The sequence below is a fragment of the Lepidochelys kempii genome, chromosome 11, assembly GCF_965140265.1.
Source record: "Lepidochelys kempii isolate rLepKem1 chromosome 11, rLepKem1.hap2, whole genome shotgun sequence".
NCBI classification, from domain to species: domain Eukaryota; kingdom Metazoa; phylum Chordata; order Testudines; family Cheloniidae; genus Lepidochelys; species Lepidochelys kempii.
Window position 1 is genome coordinate 18,052,142 of NC_133266.1, and position 14,895 is coordinate 18,067,036.

The 14,895-nt window shown below is 41.6% G+C and overlaps 1 protein-coding gene and 1 long non-coding RNA gene across 4 annotated transcripts in view; one reads left to right on the plus strand and one right to left on the minus strand.

The window, feature by feature from the left end:
* The window catches only part of LOC140895500 (uncharacterized), a 36,351-nt gene extending 23,238 nt beyond the window's left edge, over nt 1–13,113 (plus strand). For all 3 annotated transcript variants that reach the window (XR_012154216.1, XR_012154215.1, XR_012154217.1), the window contains 3 exons: nt 8,736–8,883; nt 9,743–9,871; nt 10,177–13,113. This is a non-coding gene — a long non-coding RNA (uncharacterized lncRNA). The remainder of the gene's footprint in view (nt 1–8,735; nt 8,884–9,742; nt 9,872–10,176) is intronic.
* The window catches only part of TMEM163 (transmembrane protein 163), a 158,319-nt gene that overhangs the window by 16,097 nt on the left and 127,327 nt on the right, over nt 1–14,895 (minus strand). Inside the window, exon 6 of the mRNA XM_073305305.1 lies at nt 7,266–7,377. Coding sequence (XP_073161406.1) covers nt 7,266–7,377 — 112 coding nt within the window. The remainder of the gene's footprint in view (nt 1–7,265; nt 7,378–14,895) is intronic.

Here is a 14,895-nt window from a genome sequence, read left to right on the forward strand (position 1 = left end):
TTGGTGTAACTTCCCATGTAGAAAAGCCCTAATTTGAAACAAGATCCATCAACAGAATGTAAGACACAACAGGATGGAAATGGGTAGGGAGCAGTGGGAAGACAGTACCTTGCAGTTAGTAGTTAGATGGTTCCAAATCTGAAAATGTGTAACTAAGTAAATGAAACCCTATGCCCCTGACTATCATTCAACCAAAGCATCCTTCAGTGCCTGATTTCTACAGGCATCACTGCAGAAGTGGATGTTGCAGGTGAAAATGGTAGTGGCCTTGTATATTAATTCAGAAAGATCATTCCATGCAGCATGAGAGAGCGAGAGAGAGAGCGCCCAATCCTGAGAGGCCACAGGCTAGGATCATCTGGGTGTATATATCACCAAATCAATTCCCTGCCATTGCAGACCCTCAGGCACTGATGGCACCATAGTCCCTGCTGATCACTGCTTGTGGTATTCTACAGTGTAGTCTCCAGAGGGCTGTAGTGCTTTGGTCTAGTTACGATTGTTGGGCTTGTGCAAGGGTGTTTTGTGGCCTGTGATATATGGGAGGTTGGACTAGATGATCTAGTGGTCCCTTCTAGCCTTATACCAGTGGTTCTTAACCTGGGGTGCACGCACCCCTGTGGGTGCAAGATGCCCTTTCTGGGGGGGTTGAGACATGCCAGATTTTTTTAGAAGGTAAATCATCGAAAACACAAATTAAGCACAGGCACGTAAGTACAATTTCATCAGACCTATGTATTTATTAACATTATACATTTTTTTAATGATTACTGTAATATACAAACAAGAATATATCTAGGTTTAAAGAACTGACGTACTTCAACGATTTTTGATAAGGGGTGCAAGAACATATTTTGATTTTTGATAAGGGGAGAGAGAACATATTTTGAGAACCAAAGGGGTGCAGGCTGCAATCAAGGTTAAGAACCACTGCCTTATACTCTGACTCTATACAGTATCAGGCCACTGGAACTCACACAGAAATCAGCTGGAGTTACAGGTCTGCACCTCATCTCTGAATTTGGCCCATGGCATTTAAGCTCTTCAGAAAAGGCATCCTGGCACCCAATCTGTTTTTAGTCTGCAAAGGGCTTTGCACACCTACAATATTTTGCTGGGTAAATAGTAATCATTTGTCTTGCTGGCATTGAATGAATTTAGATTTTAAAGAGCTATGATTATCAAATCTTACAGTAAATCAAAAGCTTCTGAACAATTAGCCTTAATAAGGAGCTACACCTCTGAGAGAGATTTTGCTGTTTTGAAGAAAAAAAAAACGTTTCAGAAAGAAAATGACAGGTTCCCTTTGCTCTAATAAAGATGCTTGTGGTTCTACAGCATGTCATAGCAGGAAGTAAATTAGTAGGAAACAGAAAACTGCTAACAACTGACAAGCAAGGAAAGTGCTAAATCAGTGTCTCGATTGATGGCTAGCACTGTCTCCCCCTCATTATTTATAAATTAAAAATAAAGTCATCCTGCTGAAGATGCAGTTTAACCATACCTGCAATATCAACCTGCTACATTTTCTAAAATCCCACTAAGAGAGACAGAGACTGGGGAAATTATAGTTTGGTCCCCAATTCTTCTAATCAAAAGGTGAGCAGGATCCAAATCAGAAGCAATACAACTAACACAAGGATATAATTTGGGGTAAGAGAGACTTCTGTGCCATTTCTGCCACGCAAAGGATTCATTCAAGACCAGGCTTCACAACAATTTGTCAGAAAATGACTATTAGTCAAAACCAGAAGTTATTGTGGAAAATTCAATTAATTTCCTGTTGAAATTTTTTTTTAAAAAAACAAAAGTTTCCATATTGTCAAAACATCCATTTTCAAACCAAAATGTTCCATTTTTGGTTTGAAACAACTTTTCATCTTAGAAAACTAAATTAATTTATGCAAAAAAAATTTAAAATGAAGTCAAAATTTAAATGAAATTTTTCTAAATTATTGAAACAAAATGTTTTGATCCAATCCCCTAAATTGGGAGGATTTCTGATTCGTTAAATTTTTTGAGATTTTGACTGATTCAGAACAGGATATTTTCCCCTAAATCTCAAATTCTCACAGGACAGGAAAACCGATTCTAATGCAACTCTGTTCAGGACTCTAACTGTAAGGATCCAAATTAAAGAGAGAGAAAATGTCACCTATATATATATATGTATGTGCAGGAAGTTCTGAGTTCCTGTAGCTCTGTGACTGATCCCAGAGACCATATGGAATGAATTCCATTGGCTTTAAGGGCTTTGAATATCTCCTTCCGTTTTAAAGTCTGTTCTATATCTGGGTGAGGCAGTTCAGGGAATGTCTACACTGCAAAAAAGAAAACCCGTGACAGTGAATCGATTGCTTTGAGCTTGTGGGCCTTGCACTACAGAGCTAAAAATAACAGAGTAGATGTTCCCTCTCAGGCTCTGAAACCCACCGAGGGGAGTGGTTAAAAATAACCCTGCACCAAGTCCACACTAATGCTTCCACCATTGCTAGCATTACTGAGCCTCCACAATGCTAGGCCATTGATAGAATATTTTTTATATAGACTTTGTGTCATGGCCAGCTCATGGGCAGTCAAATCCAGTAGTGGGAATCAAAGTCTGCAGTCATGAGAGAGGAGTCAAGAGTCTGCTCAGTCAGGATGCTGGAGGATCAAAGGCAGGAGACAAACTGGAGATCAGAACCACAAGTTGATAACGAGATTCAGGCCTCATCAAGATATCAGGGGGTCAGAGGCAGGAGACAAACTGGAGGTCGGGAACCACAAGTCTGATGCCAGCAGTCAAGCCAGGTTAGAATGCCAGGAAATCAAGCCGTGGGAGAGGGAGCAGGAGCAAATGTAAGGGGGCACAAGGTACACACTCCAGAGCAGAGTGGAGCCCAGTTGTTCAGAGAATTTCCTGTTCCTGTTGCCAGTTTAAGTGGGCACAGCAAGCCAATCAGCTGCTCCAGGACTCTGGGGATGGAGACCTAGGGATGGAGCTGGGCTATTGCCAGCAGTCTGCCAGGTGGAGGGTTGGAGCATGGCCGCTCCCATGAATCCTGCAGACCCAGGTTTGAGAGCCGTGGGCCATGACACATTGTAGACACGGTTGCACCTGATACACCTTAGTAAACCCAGAGTAACATCATTTACTTCAAACCATTTACCTCCAAGCAACGAGTTTCAGTGGAGTTCCTCTGGGTTTGCACCAGTGTGAATGAGATTAGGATCTGGCCTGTTGTATTGAAAATATTTTTTTTAAAAGACAATACAACTCTAAGTCCTCATTTTGAAAGACACATAGATGTGAACGTTCTGGGACAAGAACCTTTTATCTTATTCATGTAAAACTCCCAGTGATCTGCCATCCATCTTTCATCTCACGTGCTTCCCAATGGGCGTTTCGGATGAGTAAAGCAAACAGGATTTGGCCTTTCATGAATGAAAATCTCCTCAACATTAAGACAGATGAGAATTCTATTTGCATACTAAGAATAAGCACTCAGTGGCTGGGGAGCTCATATGCTATAAAATAGACCATTGTCAAGGCTGTAGTTCATACTTTTGTAAGAAATGTAACATGCAAGGGACACGTTGCCTGTCAAGCATATAATATCACTGAAATAACTTAATTTGTTTACTCATTATAGACAGAACAGTATCCGAATCCTGTGTCCCTCTTGTCTTTCAATTGCTTCCTATGCGCCTAAGTGCCTTTGTATGTCACTTAAAATTAAGGGAAAACAGAGACCGTTTGCTTAAGTATACAACCGACTGCATTGTGAAAGTTGTAACCTATGGCAACCCAAATAATTATTTGGTATAGCAGCCTGAAATTCAGATTCTAAAGACTCGTGTAGTAGTAGAAAATGAAATACTTGTTGAATCAACTTTGACCAGAGACACCATAATGGTATGGTCTGGGGTCAAAGATGTGGGTTCTATTCCCAGCTCTGACTCTAATTTGTATGATTTGGGGAAACGAACTTACTGGTAACGTGTCTCAGTATCATCATCTGCAAAATGAGGCTAACACACACCCAATCAGAGAGATTAAGGCTTATTTCTTTTTTGTTTGTAAAGAGCTCAGAGATCCTCAGTGGAAGGTGCCATAAGATTAATACTACAATGTGAAATCTATAAGGAGCAGAGACCTTAACAGATGATGCCTATAAGAACTTGTCTGAATGACGAAGGCACATAATGCTCCCCTCCCACTGACCCAGTAGCTCCTTCAACGCCTCCCAGCAATGTGGTTCCTTTAAGATTTTACATAGGAGAGACAGGTGGCCAGAAGCTGCTGAAAGCCACACCAGGGGGCATGACTTAATAACCTCAGCGGTCCCCATGACTTCATAGTTCTGGATTCAGTGAACAATCCTAAGGGATGTTAGGAGGGAGGTGTCTGTAGCAGGTCTGGGAGGTCAGAGTCAGGTGGGAAAGGAAGTAGTTAAGGGGAAAAAACATTCACAAAAGTGAGACATGGGCTAGTTACCAGGGATGAACTGGAGATGGATGGGGAGAGCTAAAACCAGCCTCTAAATGGATAGGGGAGGGTTGCGGGGAAAACACAGAATGGAAATTAGCTGGCTGGAGTGGGATGTGGGGTGGAGGGGCGAGGGAATCCGTAAGACTAAAAAGTCTCCAGAGACAAGTGAGGCTCAACAGAAAGCTCCCGTACCCATTTAGGCCCACTAGTCTGTCAGTGACATTCAAGGTCAGTTTTTTCCTAATATCTAAACTACATCTCACTTGCTGAAGAGTAATCCCTCTACTTCTTGTCCTACCTTCAGTGGACATGGAGAACAATTGATCACCACCCTCTTTACGACATCCCTTTGCATATTGGAAGGTTATCAGGTCCTCTCTGTCTTTTTTCAAAACTTAACATGCTCAGTTTTTTTAACCTTTCCTCAGAGGTCAAAAGAAAAGGAGTACTTGTGGCACCTTAGAGACTAACCAATTTATTTGAGCATAAGCTTTCGTGAGCTACAGCTCACTTCATCGGATGCATACTGTGGAAAGTATAGAAGATCTTTTTATACACACAAAGCATGAAAAAATGGGTGTTTACCACTACAAAAGGTTTTCTCTCCCCCCACCCCACTCTCCTGCTGGTAATAGCTTATCTAAAGTGAACACTCTCCTTACAATGTGTATGATAATCAAGGTGGGCCATTTCCAGCACAAATCCAGGTTTTCTCCCCCCACACACACACTCAAACCCACTCTCCTGTCGGTAATAGCTTATCTAGAGTGATCACTCTCCGTACAATGTGTATGATAATCAAGGTGGGCCATTTCCAGCACAAATCCAGGGTTTAACAAGAACATCAGAGGAGGGGGGGTGGGGGAAGGAAAAAACAAGGGGAAATAGGTTACCTTGCATAATGACTTAGCCACTCCCAGTCTCTATTTAAGCCTAAGTTAATTGTACCCAATTTGCAAATGAATTCCAATTCAACAGTCTCTCACTGGAGTCTGGTTTTGAAGTTTTTTTGTTGTAATATTGCAACTTTCATGTCTGTAATCGCGTGACCAGAGAGATTGAAGTGTTCTCCGACTGGTTCATGAATGTTATAATTCTTGATATCTGATTTGTGTCCATTTATTCTTTTACATAGAGACTGTCCAGTTTGACCAATATACATGGCAGAGGGGCATTGCTGGCACATGATGGCATATATCACATTGGTGGATGTGCAGGTGAATGAGCCTCTGATAGTGTGGCTGATGTGATTGGGCCCTGTGATGGTGTCCCCTGAATAGATATGTGGGCACAGTTGGCAACGGGCTTTGTTGCAAGGATAGGTTCCTGGGTTAGTGGTTCTGTTGTGGTCAGGTTTTCTAAACCTTTTATCATTTTTGTTGCTCTCCTCTGGACTCTCCAAGTTGTCCACATCTTTTCTAAAGTGTAGCACCCAGAACTCAACACAGTATTCCAATACTCCTCACCAGTGCCAAGTCAATGGAACAATTACCCACTGTTACTCACATATGATGCTCCTGTTAATTCACCCCAGAATTATATTACAACTGCATGACGTTGCCTCATATTCAATTTGTGATCCACTATTAACTCCCAGATCTTTTCAGCCTACCCAATCATTTCCTTTTTTGTATTTGTGCATTTGATTATTCTGTTCTAAGTGTAGTACTTTGCACTTGTCTTTATTGAATTTCATCTTGTTTTCAGACCAATTCCCTAATCGTCAAAGAATTTTGAATTCTAATTCTATTAGCCAAAGTGCTTGTAACACTTCCCATCTTGGTGTCAATTACAAATTTTACATGCATATGCTCCAGTTCATTATCCAAGTCATTCATGAAAATATTGAACGGCACTGGACCCAGGACAGACCCCTGCTAGACCCCATGAGATATATCTCACTTTGACAGTGAACCATTGACATTTCACAGAGAACTACTACTTGAGTAAGGCGTTTCAACCAGTTTTGCACCCACCTTATAGTAATTTCATCAGACCACATTTCCCCCATTTGCCTATGAGAATGTCTGTGTCCCCCTATGAGGGACTGTGTCAACTACAGCTTCCCTCCTATCCACCAGGCCAGTAACCCTCTCAAAGAAGGCATTTAGTATGATTTGGCATGATTTGTTCCTAACAAATCCATGCTGGCTATTATCCTTTAGCTCCACACAAATTGACTGTTTAATAATTTATTCCACTGTCTTTTCAAGTATTGAAGTTAAACAGACTGGTATATAATTCCTTGGTCCTCTTTGTTCCCCTCTTTTAATGATAGGTTCTATGTTTTGCCCTTCTCCAGTCCTCTGGAATCTCACCTGTTTTCCAGGAGTTCTTGAAGATAATTGCTAGTGATTCCAAAATTGCTTCAACTAGTTCCTTGAGTACCCTAGGATGATTTTCATCAGGCCTTGTTGACTTGAATATGTCTAACATATCTAAATATTCTTTAACCTGTTCTTTCCCTATTTTGGCTTGTGTTCCTTCACTACAATTGTTAAAATTAATTGTGTTAAGTACCTGGTCCCCATTAACCTTTTTAGTGAGACTGAAGCAAAACAGGCATTAAACACTTTAGCCTTCTTGAAGTCATCTGTTCCATATTGTGTAAGATACTAAATAATACCAGTGAATGGTGTTAGATTTCAGGTACCCCATTAGCCATGTGCTTTCATTTCAATATTTTGCCATGCATAGTTGCCCTTTTTTTCCTGAATCTTCAGCCAGTTCTCAATCCACATGATATTATTTGAATGATTTTGTATGAGGAATGAGATATTTTCCTACTCACCATCAGTTACCAGTGCTCTGCTTGTAAGGACCTTTCCCAACATAAATTTGATCACTGCCAAGATAGAGCAAAGGATTCCACTTAGAATGGAGACACTAAACAGAAAGTCATCCTGCAAGAGAAGAGGGTAGATATTAGTATGTCTTTCACACCTAGTTGTCCTGTATATTAAATGCCAAATTCTATTTTGAAATAGCTGACTTATCCAACAACAAAAAAGACTTTCTGAGTTATGATTTCCATTCCACCCTTTGCTCGCTCTGGTGTGCCTAGTTGCTTCATCACACATGGTTAGTGATGGGCCCAAGCACAGACTTTTGGCTCTTGAGCCAAACTACTCAGAGTTAGGGGATATTTTGATCTGGGTTTGACTGGAGGTTACTACTCATGCAATGGTTAGACAAAGAAGCAATCTGTTAACTGAATTACAAAGTCATACTGGCTTCCTTACTTTGGTTGATTTTGATCTGCATATTATTATTTTAACATCATTTCTGGGTGTACAATTTCCTATTAGTTAAAAAGGAGGGGGGCGGGGTGTACTAAGACCAAACCCTGGTGTCAATGAGGTCGATAGCAGTTTTGCTATCCATTATTGTTTTCTGCAGCTGAAGTCCTTGTCTCGCAATCTGCCATTTGATTTTGCTTAGTTTAAGCTATTACGACATCAATACAAATACATGAGAAACTTCTATTCCACACCACAAACAACTGAAATCCTTCCAGTGACGTATGACTCCTGTAGCCCATTGATAACTGCAACACAGTGTTAATAGAACTGTCTTGAATCGTGTGAGTCATCTCATCTCTGCAGCTTCTAGTAGTTCAATGTCAATGGGCCCCTGGTATTATGACAAAAATATTCTGGCACAAACCCTTATTGACAGCAACAGGATTTGGCATCAACTTGACGCATCTCACCCATGTTATCAGCAGAGGTAACTACCATGATGGAAGACATAAGGAAAGGGAAAAGAGGCTTTGGAAGGTACAATGGGCATTGGGAACAGAGCATAACATCTTTAAATAACTCACTAAGTGTAGTTGGGAATCATATAAATTTCTATTCTATTTAGGGCTCTGAGATCGATCCACCGGTGGTCGATTTAATGGGTCTAGTAAAGACCCACCAAATTGACTGCAGATCGCTCTCCAGTCTACCCCATACTCTACCCCGACAAGAAGAGTAAGGTAAGTCGATGGGAGATTTTTCTCCCGTCGACCTCCCGCAGTGTAGACCCCGTGGTAACTCGACCTAAGGTACGTTGACTCCAGCTACATTATTCACTGGAATAGACTCATAGACGTTAGGGCTAGAAGGGACCATTGTGATCATCAAGTGTGACCTTCTGCATGTTGCAAGCCACATAACTTCACTCACCCCATTCAGTAATAGACCCCTAACCTCTGGCTGAGTTACTGATGTCCTCAAATCATGATTTAAAACTGAGAATTCACCATTTACTCTAGTTTAAACCAGCAAGTGACCTGTGCCCCATGCCGCAGAGGAAGGTGAAAAACTCCCAGACATGTCTCATGCTCCACCCCCAAGCTGGCCTGGGTGGCAGTGGTGGCTCCAACTCCCAGGACCACTTGCTGCTTTGTTACTGTAAATAAGGTATGTGTTTAACATCTGTCAAAGTATACACTGGACAGGGACTGGAGTGGAAATAACTGTTTTGTGATTTGTGCCGCACCGGTCAAAAAAGTCACAAGTCACCACTGCCTCCCAATGATTGTTGTCAGTGGAAATCCTTGTAGCACTTATATCATAAAATGGGTGGGGGGAGACTATGTGAGGGTGGTCTGACTATATGACCAGCAGCATATGATCAGCTCTCAAGTAGCACAGCTCCACCAGTGGGAGTGAGAGTGTAGATTGGCCACTGGTATTGTACCCACTAGGCTGACATCTGTCTTTTCTCAAAGTAAGATTACACAGGATGTAAAAATGCCAGCAGGTGTCTGCATGAGAACTCTCACTGTTGCCAGTGGTGGGAAAAGTGTAATGAGGACAAGGCCTGCCAGGGTTTCAGCACTTCTCCCTGGTCAGTATGATACAGGGGTCTTTTCTGTCAGAACTACATATGCTAGAGTCTTCAGCATGGTTTGACTGGCATCGCTCTCCAGCTACCATCCCTATCCATGGCAGTCAGGGACGCATGTTTAAATAGTTCTGATCCCCATGTGGGCACAGCCTAATTAGTTCTAAATGTTAAATTTAAACAGACATGTAATCAAATTAAAAGGGGGCTACCAGTGTGCTTATGGTATGCCTTGGATTTCTTTAGAGATGAAGGAAATTTTCCTTATATATTCTGGGAGGAAAAAAAAACCCTTCAGCTGCTGATCCTAAATATAGATTGATATTTTCACCTCTATATATGTGCATTAATTATCATTCATTCTTTGATTAATTTCGTCAAATGTCCTGATGCTCAAGAAGAGAATAAACCAGATCTTATTTCTCCATTAAGGAATCTACATTCTTCAGAGAGTGAAATGTGCCCTAGCTTTGTGAAACTTCATCTACAAATGCAAAGAAACAATTCACTAAGCACTCAGTGGAGCAAATGCCGTGTCTCTCCTATATCACGCTCACCAAGGTAAGACCTAGGGCTGAGATAACACAAGCTTGCGTAACTGGAATTTTTTGAGGTGGGATTTAAGTTTAGTAGTTTGCTCAAGCCTAGGGCATCAAGGAGTTTTAGGAAGCTAAATCAGGTGGGCATGGCTTTGGGATACAAGATAAAACTTTAACGGGTTAAGGAATGGAAGGTCTTTATTTTTCAGGGCTGGGGCTGAGGTATCCAAAGTCCAATAGTCCCACATAGTCATTTTTAAAATCTTCTCATAATTTTAAGAGCTCTTCCTCTGTGTAGCTCTAAAGCTTCTCTTTCTCTCACCGCAGAAGTTGGTCCAATAAAAGATTACCTCACCCATCTTGTCTCTCTTATATCCTGGGACACGGCTGACAACAATGGACGATATAATTTTAAGGACAGTTACAACCTTTTCCCACATAGGCACATGTTCCACAAGTGATAGATTTACTTGAACTGTCAGGAAAATATTTCAGTTACATTGTGGATTTCATGATCACCAGCTATGATCCTTTCAAAGATGATATACTTCCCATTAAAGCTTTATTGTGGAAATCAGTGAGTCCCTTTGCTTCTGTAGCTTTCTGAGGTTTTAGTAAGTGATACATTGTTTGCATGTCCTTGCTGCTTTTTCCAGCATTTGGGAGAACAGTGAACTTCAACAGTGCAGATCAACCACTTAGTACTTTATTTACAAATTCAAATGTATAATGTGTAATAATTTGCCACTGTATAGTCACATGACGTGCTATGGCATAGGGTGCTATATTTATTCTGTTTCTGCCTTATTCTGCCAATTAGTGGGGAATCTGATAAGAAGACATTTTTCTCACTTCAACCAGAATTCTTTCAATCTGGTAGTCAATTTATTCAGTTTAGGAGTTTGTAGAAGTTGAGAAACCTGCATTACATTTATATGTTATCCATGGATTCCAGTAAACTGGAATATTACCGTGGTTTGGTAATATGACTCCAAAGGATTGTGGGATGTGACTGCAAAGAATGGTGGGATTAGGTTCACAATAAACAAGTGTGGCTCCTTTTAAGGATCTCAGGTGGCGAGAATCTGAGAATTCTTGGTCCAGGAGATATTCAAGTCTAACTATTCATTCAGAATCTTGAAAAATGTGTGTCTGATTCCTTCTATTATAGTGTTTGCTTTGTTCCTTCTGTGTCAGACCTGTTCTGAGAAAGGCTATGATTTGATGCTATATGTGTTTTGCAACATAAGGATGTGTAGCATAGGTTTGTGTCCTGAAATTCAATTTACTTTTTCTATGTTTTGTCATATCCCTGGTGCCTAAAATGTATTTTGCCATTTGTTATGACTGCCCTGTTGTGAGTTACTAATGTGATTGGAATTTGTCTAGCCAGTTTATTGGAATCCATGGATAACATATAAGTGTAATCCAGGTTTCTCAATGGACAGATATAACTTCTACAAACTCCTAAACTGAATACATGAATGTATTATTTCTAGGGGTTTCAGAAAAAATATTTCTACATACTTTATTTTTGTTATTGAACTATAGAACACAACTTAAGTACGGTTATAATTATTCACATAGTGCAATAGGGGATCTGATGACTAGAAGAATTGGGATGTGGATTGGGTGACCAGATATGTTCTTCCAGCTCTTATTTTTATGGCAGATGTACAAAGTGAAAAATAAAAAACAGAGTTCCTGTTCCAAAGAGCTTAATTTAAACCCATAAGACACTAGGGACCAGATTTTCAAAAGAGCACAGTTTGCATATCAGTACCTAAATGAAATATGATAGTAGATGAAAGTTTTAAACAATATCCACAGACTGGCATTAGGTACTGTGGCAACTGAGTACTTTATAGATTAGATAGGTAGACTACAGAGAGAGGGGGCAATTTTAAAAAGTAAAAGGGTTTCCAATTCTAAATCCACTTTCCTTAATCCCTTAAAATGCTCCCTGATTTTCCAGGTGCACAATACCTAGAAATAGGAAGAATGAGGCATCTCTTGGCTCAGAGCTAGCAGGGGGGTTTGGCAGGTGGAAGAGGAGTCCACTCAGGGCACCTATCTTGTAGATAAGACTGAGGAAGAGTTTGGCAGCTAGGATGGGAGATGAGAGTGCCAGTTTTGGGTCAGTAGGTGAGAAGGTAGCATGAAGGGAGTCAGCTCAAGTTGCTTGCTGGGAGATAGGTTGCAGTAACATTCAGAAGCTAAGATAAGGTGGGTTAAGACAGTTGACAGAGGATGGCAGGAGGGTTATGAAGCTGCTTTATGGGTCAGGGAGATTGTGGTAGGGTTTGGCAGTTGGGAGAAGTCCAGTGGAGTGATTTGGGGTGGGTGTTAAAATGTTTGGAGTTATTGGCACAAGGAGGGATTCTTGCAGGTCAGTTGCTTTGGGGGTAGGGATATGAAACTGATGTATACTCTAATATGTAGTATCACAGGGACCTAAGAGTTAAATGTGTCACTCTATGGCTGTGAAATAATTTTCTTGCTAAACTAACTTGTCCTTCTCAGAAATGACTAGAAGAGAGACAATAATGGAGATCTAAATTAATAAAATAAGTCTGACCATCTGGCACCATGTCCCTTGGGACCTTCTCTCATCCCCACCTTGTTTGTACCTCTTGCCTTAGCATCTGAAAATCACAAAGGGGGGAGCGTATCTATGCAGTCTCACTGTTCATTTTCTCTGTGTTATGTTAATTAAAGCAATAGCAGTGAATAGTAACAGATTAAATTTTAGATGCTGAATGTTCTCCATACAATGGAATCTTGTCATCCTGGTAAATAGAAGCTCTTTCCTTTTCCTCTCCCCTTGCTCCTATGTTGCTCTCCGTTTTGAGTGTCTGTACCCACATCTCTTATATTTATTTATAAATATTTATATTTATTTATGTATTTATTTATTTAAAGTGAGTGAGCACATATTATTTCATATTTAAACTATCAGTGCACGCTTAGGCTGGTTCAGTGCTGGATGGCCATTCTCCAAACCACACAGGTGCAAGCCACACTGAGCACATTATAACAGTGAGAATCCTGTACAAAACAACCTTGTGCTGATGTATAATTGGAGTGACCCAGTAGCTGCCTTATAGAACATGGTTAGAACACTGATTCAAGGCTGGTTCATAAGGGAGGATATCTGAGTGCATTTCTTAGGGTACAGCCACACTGTAGCTGGGACCATGCTTCCCAACACAGACACTTGCCGCCTCTATTCAAGTGAGTGCACTAAAAATGTGACTGTGTGGCCAGGGGTAATATGGACAGCAGCTCAGGCTAGCCACCAGAGTACATTCCCTAGGAGGCCAACCCAAACTATCATGCTAAGCCCCCCTCCACGGACACTACTATTTTTAGTGTGCTACTTGAGCACACATCTATCTGTCCACCCATGCTTGGGACGCATGATCCCAGCTGCAGTGTAGATGGACTGTCATTTCGGCATTTTAGAATTAATATTTAACTTCTTTTAAAACATTGTGCTCTTTAAGTTGTCAGAGAGAAATTATTTCTAGGAAAGGGGAGCACTCAAGTCTTGCCCCTTGATAAAGCCATCCAGCAGCCCCCTATACTTTAAACAAGTGCATTTTGACCACCGGAATAGGTGAGAACAGGATAATGACAGTTGTGTGTCCACGCTGCATTTAGTTAAACTCAAACAACCTTAACAGTGACCATCTGTTAATTAGCTTAGTCCCTGCAACTTAAGCAAGTTTGCCTGTTGGGGGATTAGCAGTATCTTTACTCATATGAGAAGGGAAGAGTCTGAAGGAGGGAATGGATATAGCCTCAAGATTTCATTTCATTGTTGTTTGTCACTAGAGGGATTCCTTCCAAATGTTTTCAATGGGTCAGACCAATATGTCACCTCCAATGTTTCACTTCTGAGTAGCCTTTGGATTAGTAGTTGGAAGAAACTCCAATACAACCCCCACAGCCCCGTTACTAAATTTAAGCTATTATTTATTTGTAATATTTATCTTTTCTGCTTCTCTCTAATTCCAGGTGTAACGAAGTAGGAATGTTCTTAATGTTTTCTCTGAATACTGTGTGGGTGTCTCAATTTCCCCTAGGCATTTCTTAATTATCTAGGTGGTGGAATAAGGGGATGTGATTGTGGCAGAGCCCTAGAGGGCCAGTGTGATGCTGTCTGCACAGAGAATGGTCGACACCCTGTCTCCTGGCAACTGATGGCCTGGGCCCCACCTCTGTAAAGCTGCCAACTGAAGGTGTTGGAGAACAAAGAGATCAGGTGGCCTCCTGGCCTGGGAAAGAGACAAAGGCCAGAGGAGGGGCAAGAGAGTTTCAATTTGGAGCTGGCCAGGGAAATGGAGGGAGGCCCAGGTGGGGCTCTGGGCTCCCTGCCCCCCAAGATGGACCTGACTGAGGGGTCCTGTTTCCGGTACCTACAAGCTCTGTTTTAGACCGTGTTCCTGTCGTCTAATAAACTTTCTGTTTTACTGGCTGTCTCAAAGTCACGTCTGACTGCGGAATTGGGGTGCAGGGCCCTCTGGCTTCCCCAGCAGCCCCGCCTGTGCGGACTCGCTGTGGAAAGTGCATGGTGTGGAAGGGGATGCTGAATGCTCCAAGGTCAGACTCAGGAAGATCGAATCTGTGTAAGCTTCTTGCCCTGGAGACAGTATGCTCACAGAGAGGAGGCTTCCCCAGAGTCCTGACTGGCTGCTCGGTGACTCCGTGACACCAGGCTACAGAATTTCTACCAGTTGCTAGTCACTCACGTCTGCACAATTGGAGTAAAACAGTGGCTGCCTTGCAGGGCACAGGTTTCTCTCCCCACTTTACTTTCAGTCCCTCCCACTTATTCCTGTCTTTGGGGTGTGGTGAGGGACTTCCAAGATCCTCATTTCACTCTCTGCTTATTAGTGTTGGGCAAACAGACCATTATTTGTATTTGGCTAATATTTATATTGGGGGGGAAGGTGTTCCTCTTGTTTGGACGATGTACAGACCACCTCCCTCTCACCTCCCCAAATAACATTGAATGGTGGAAGAACAGCTTCTTCCCTCCAG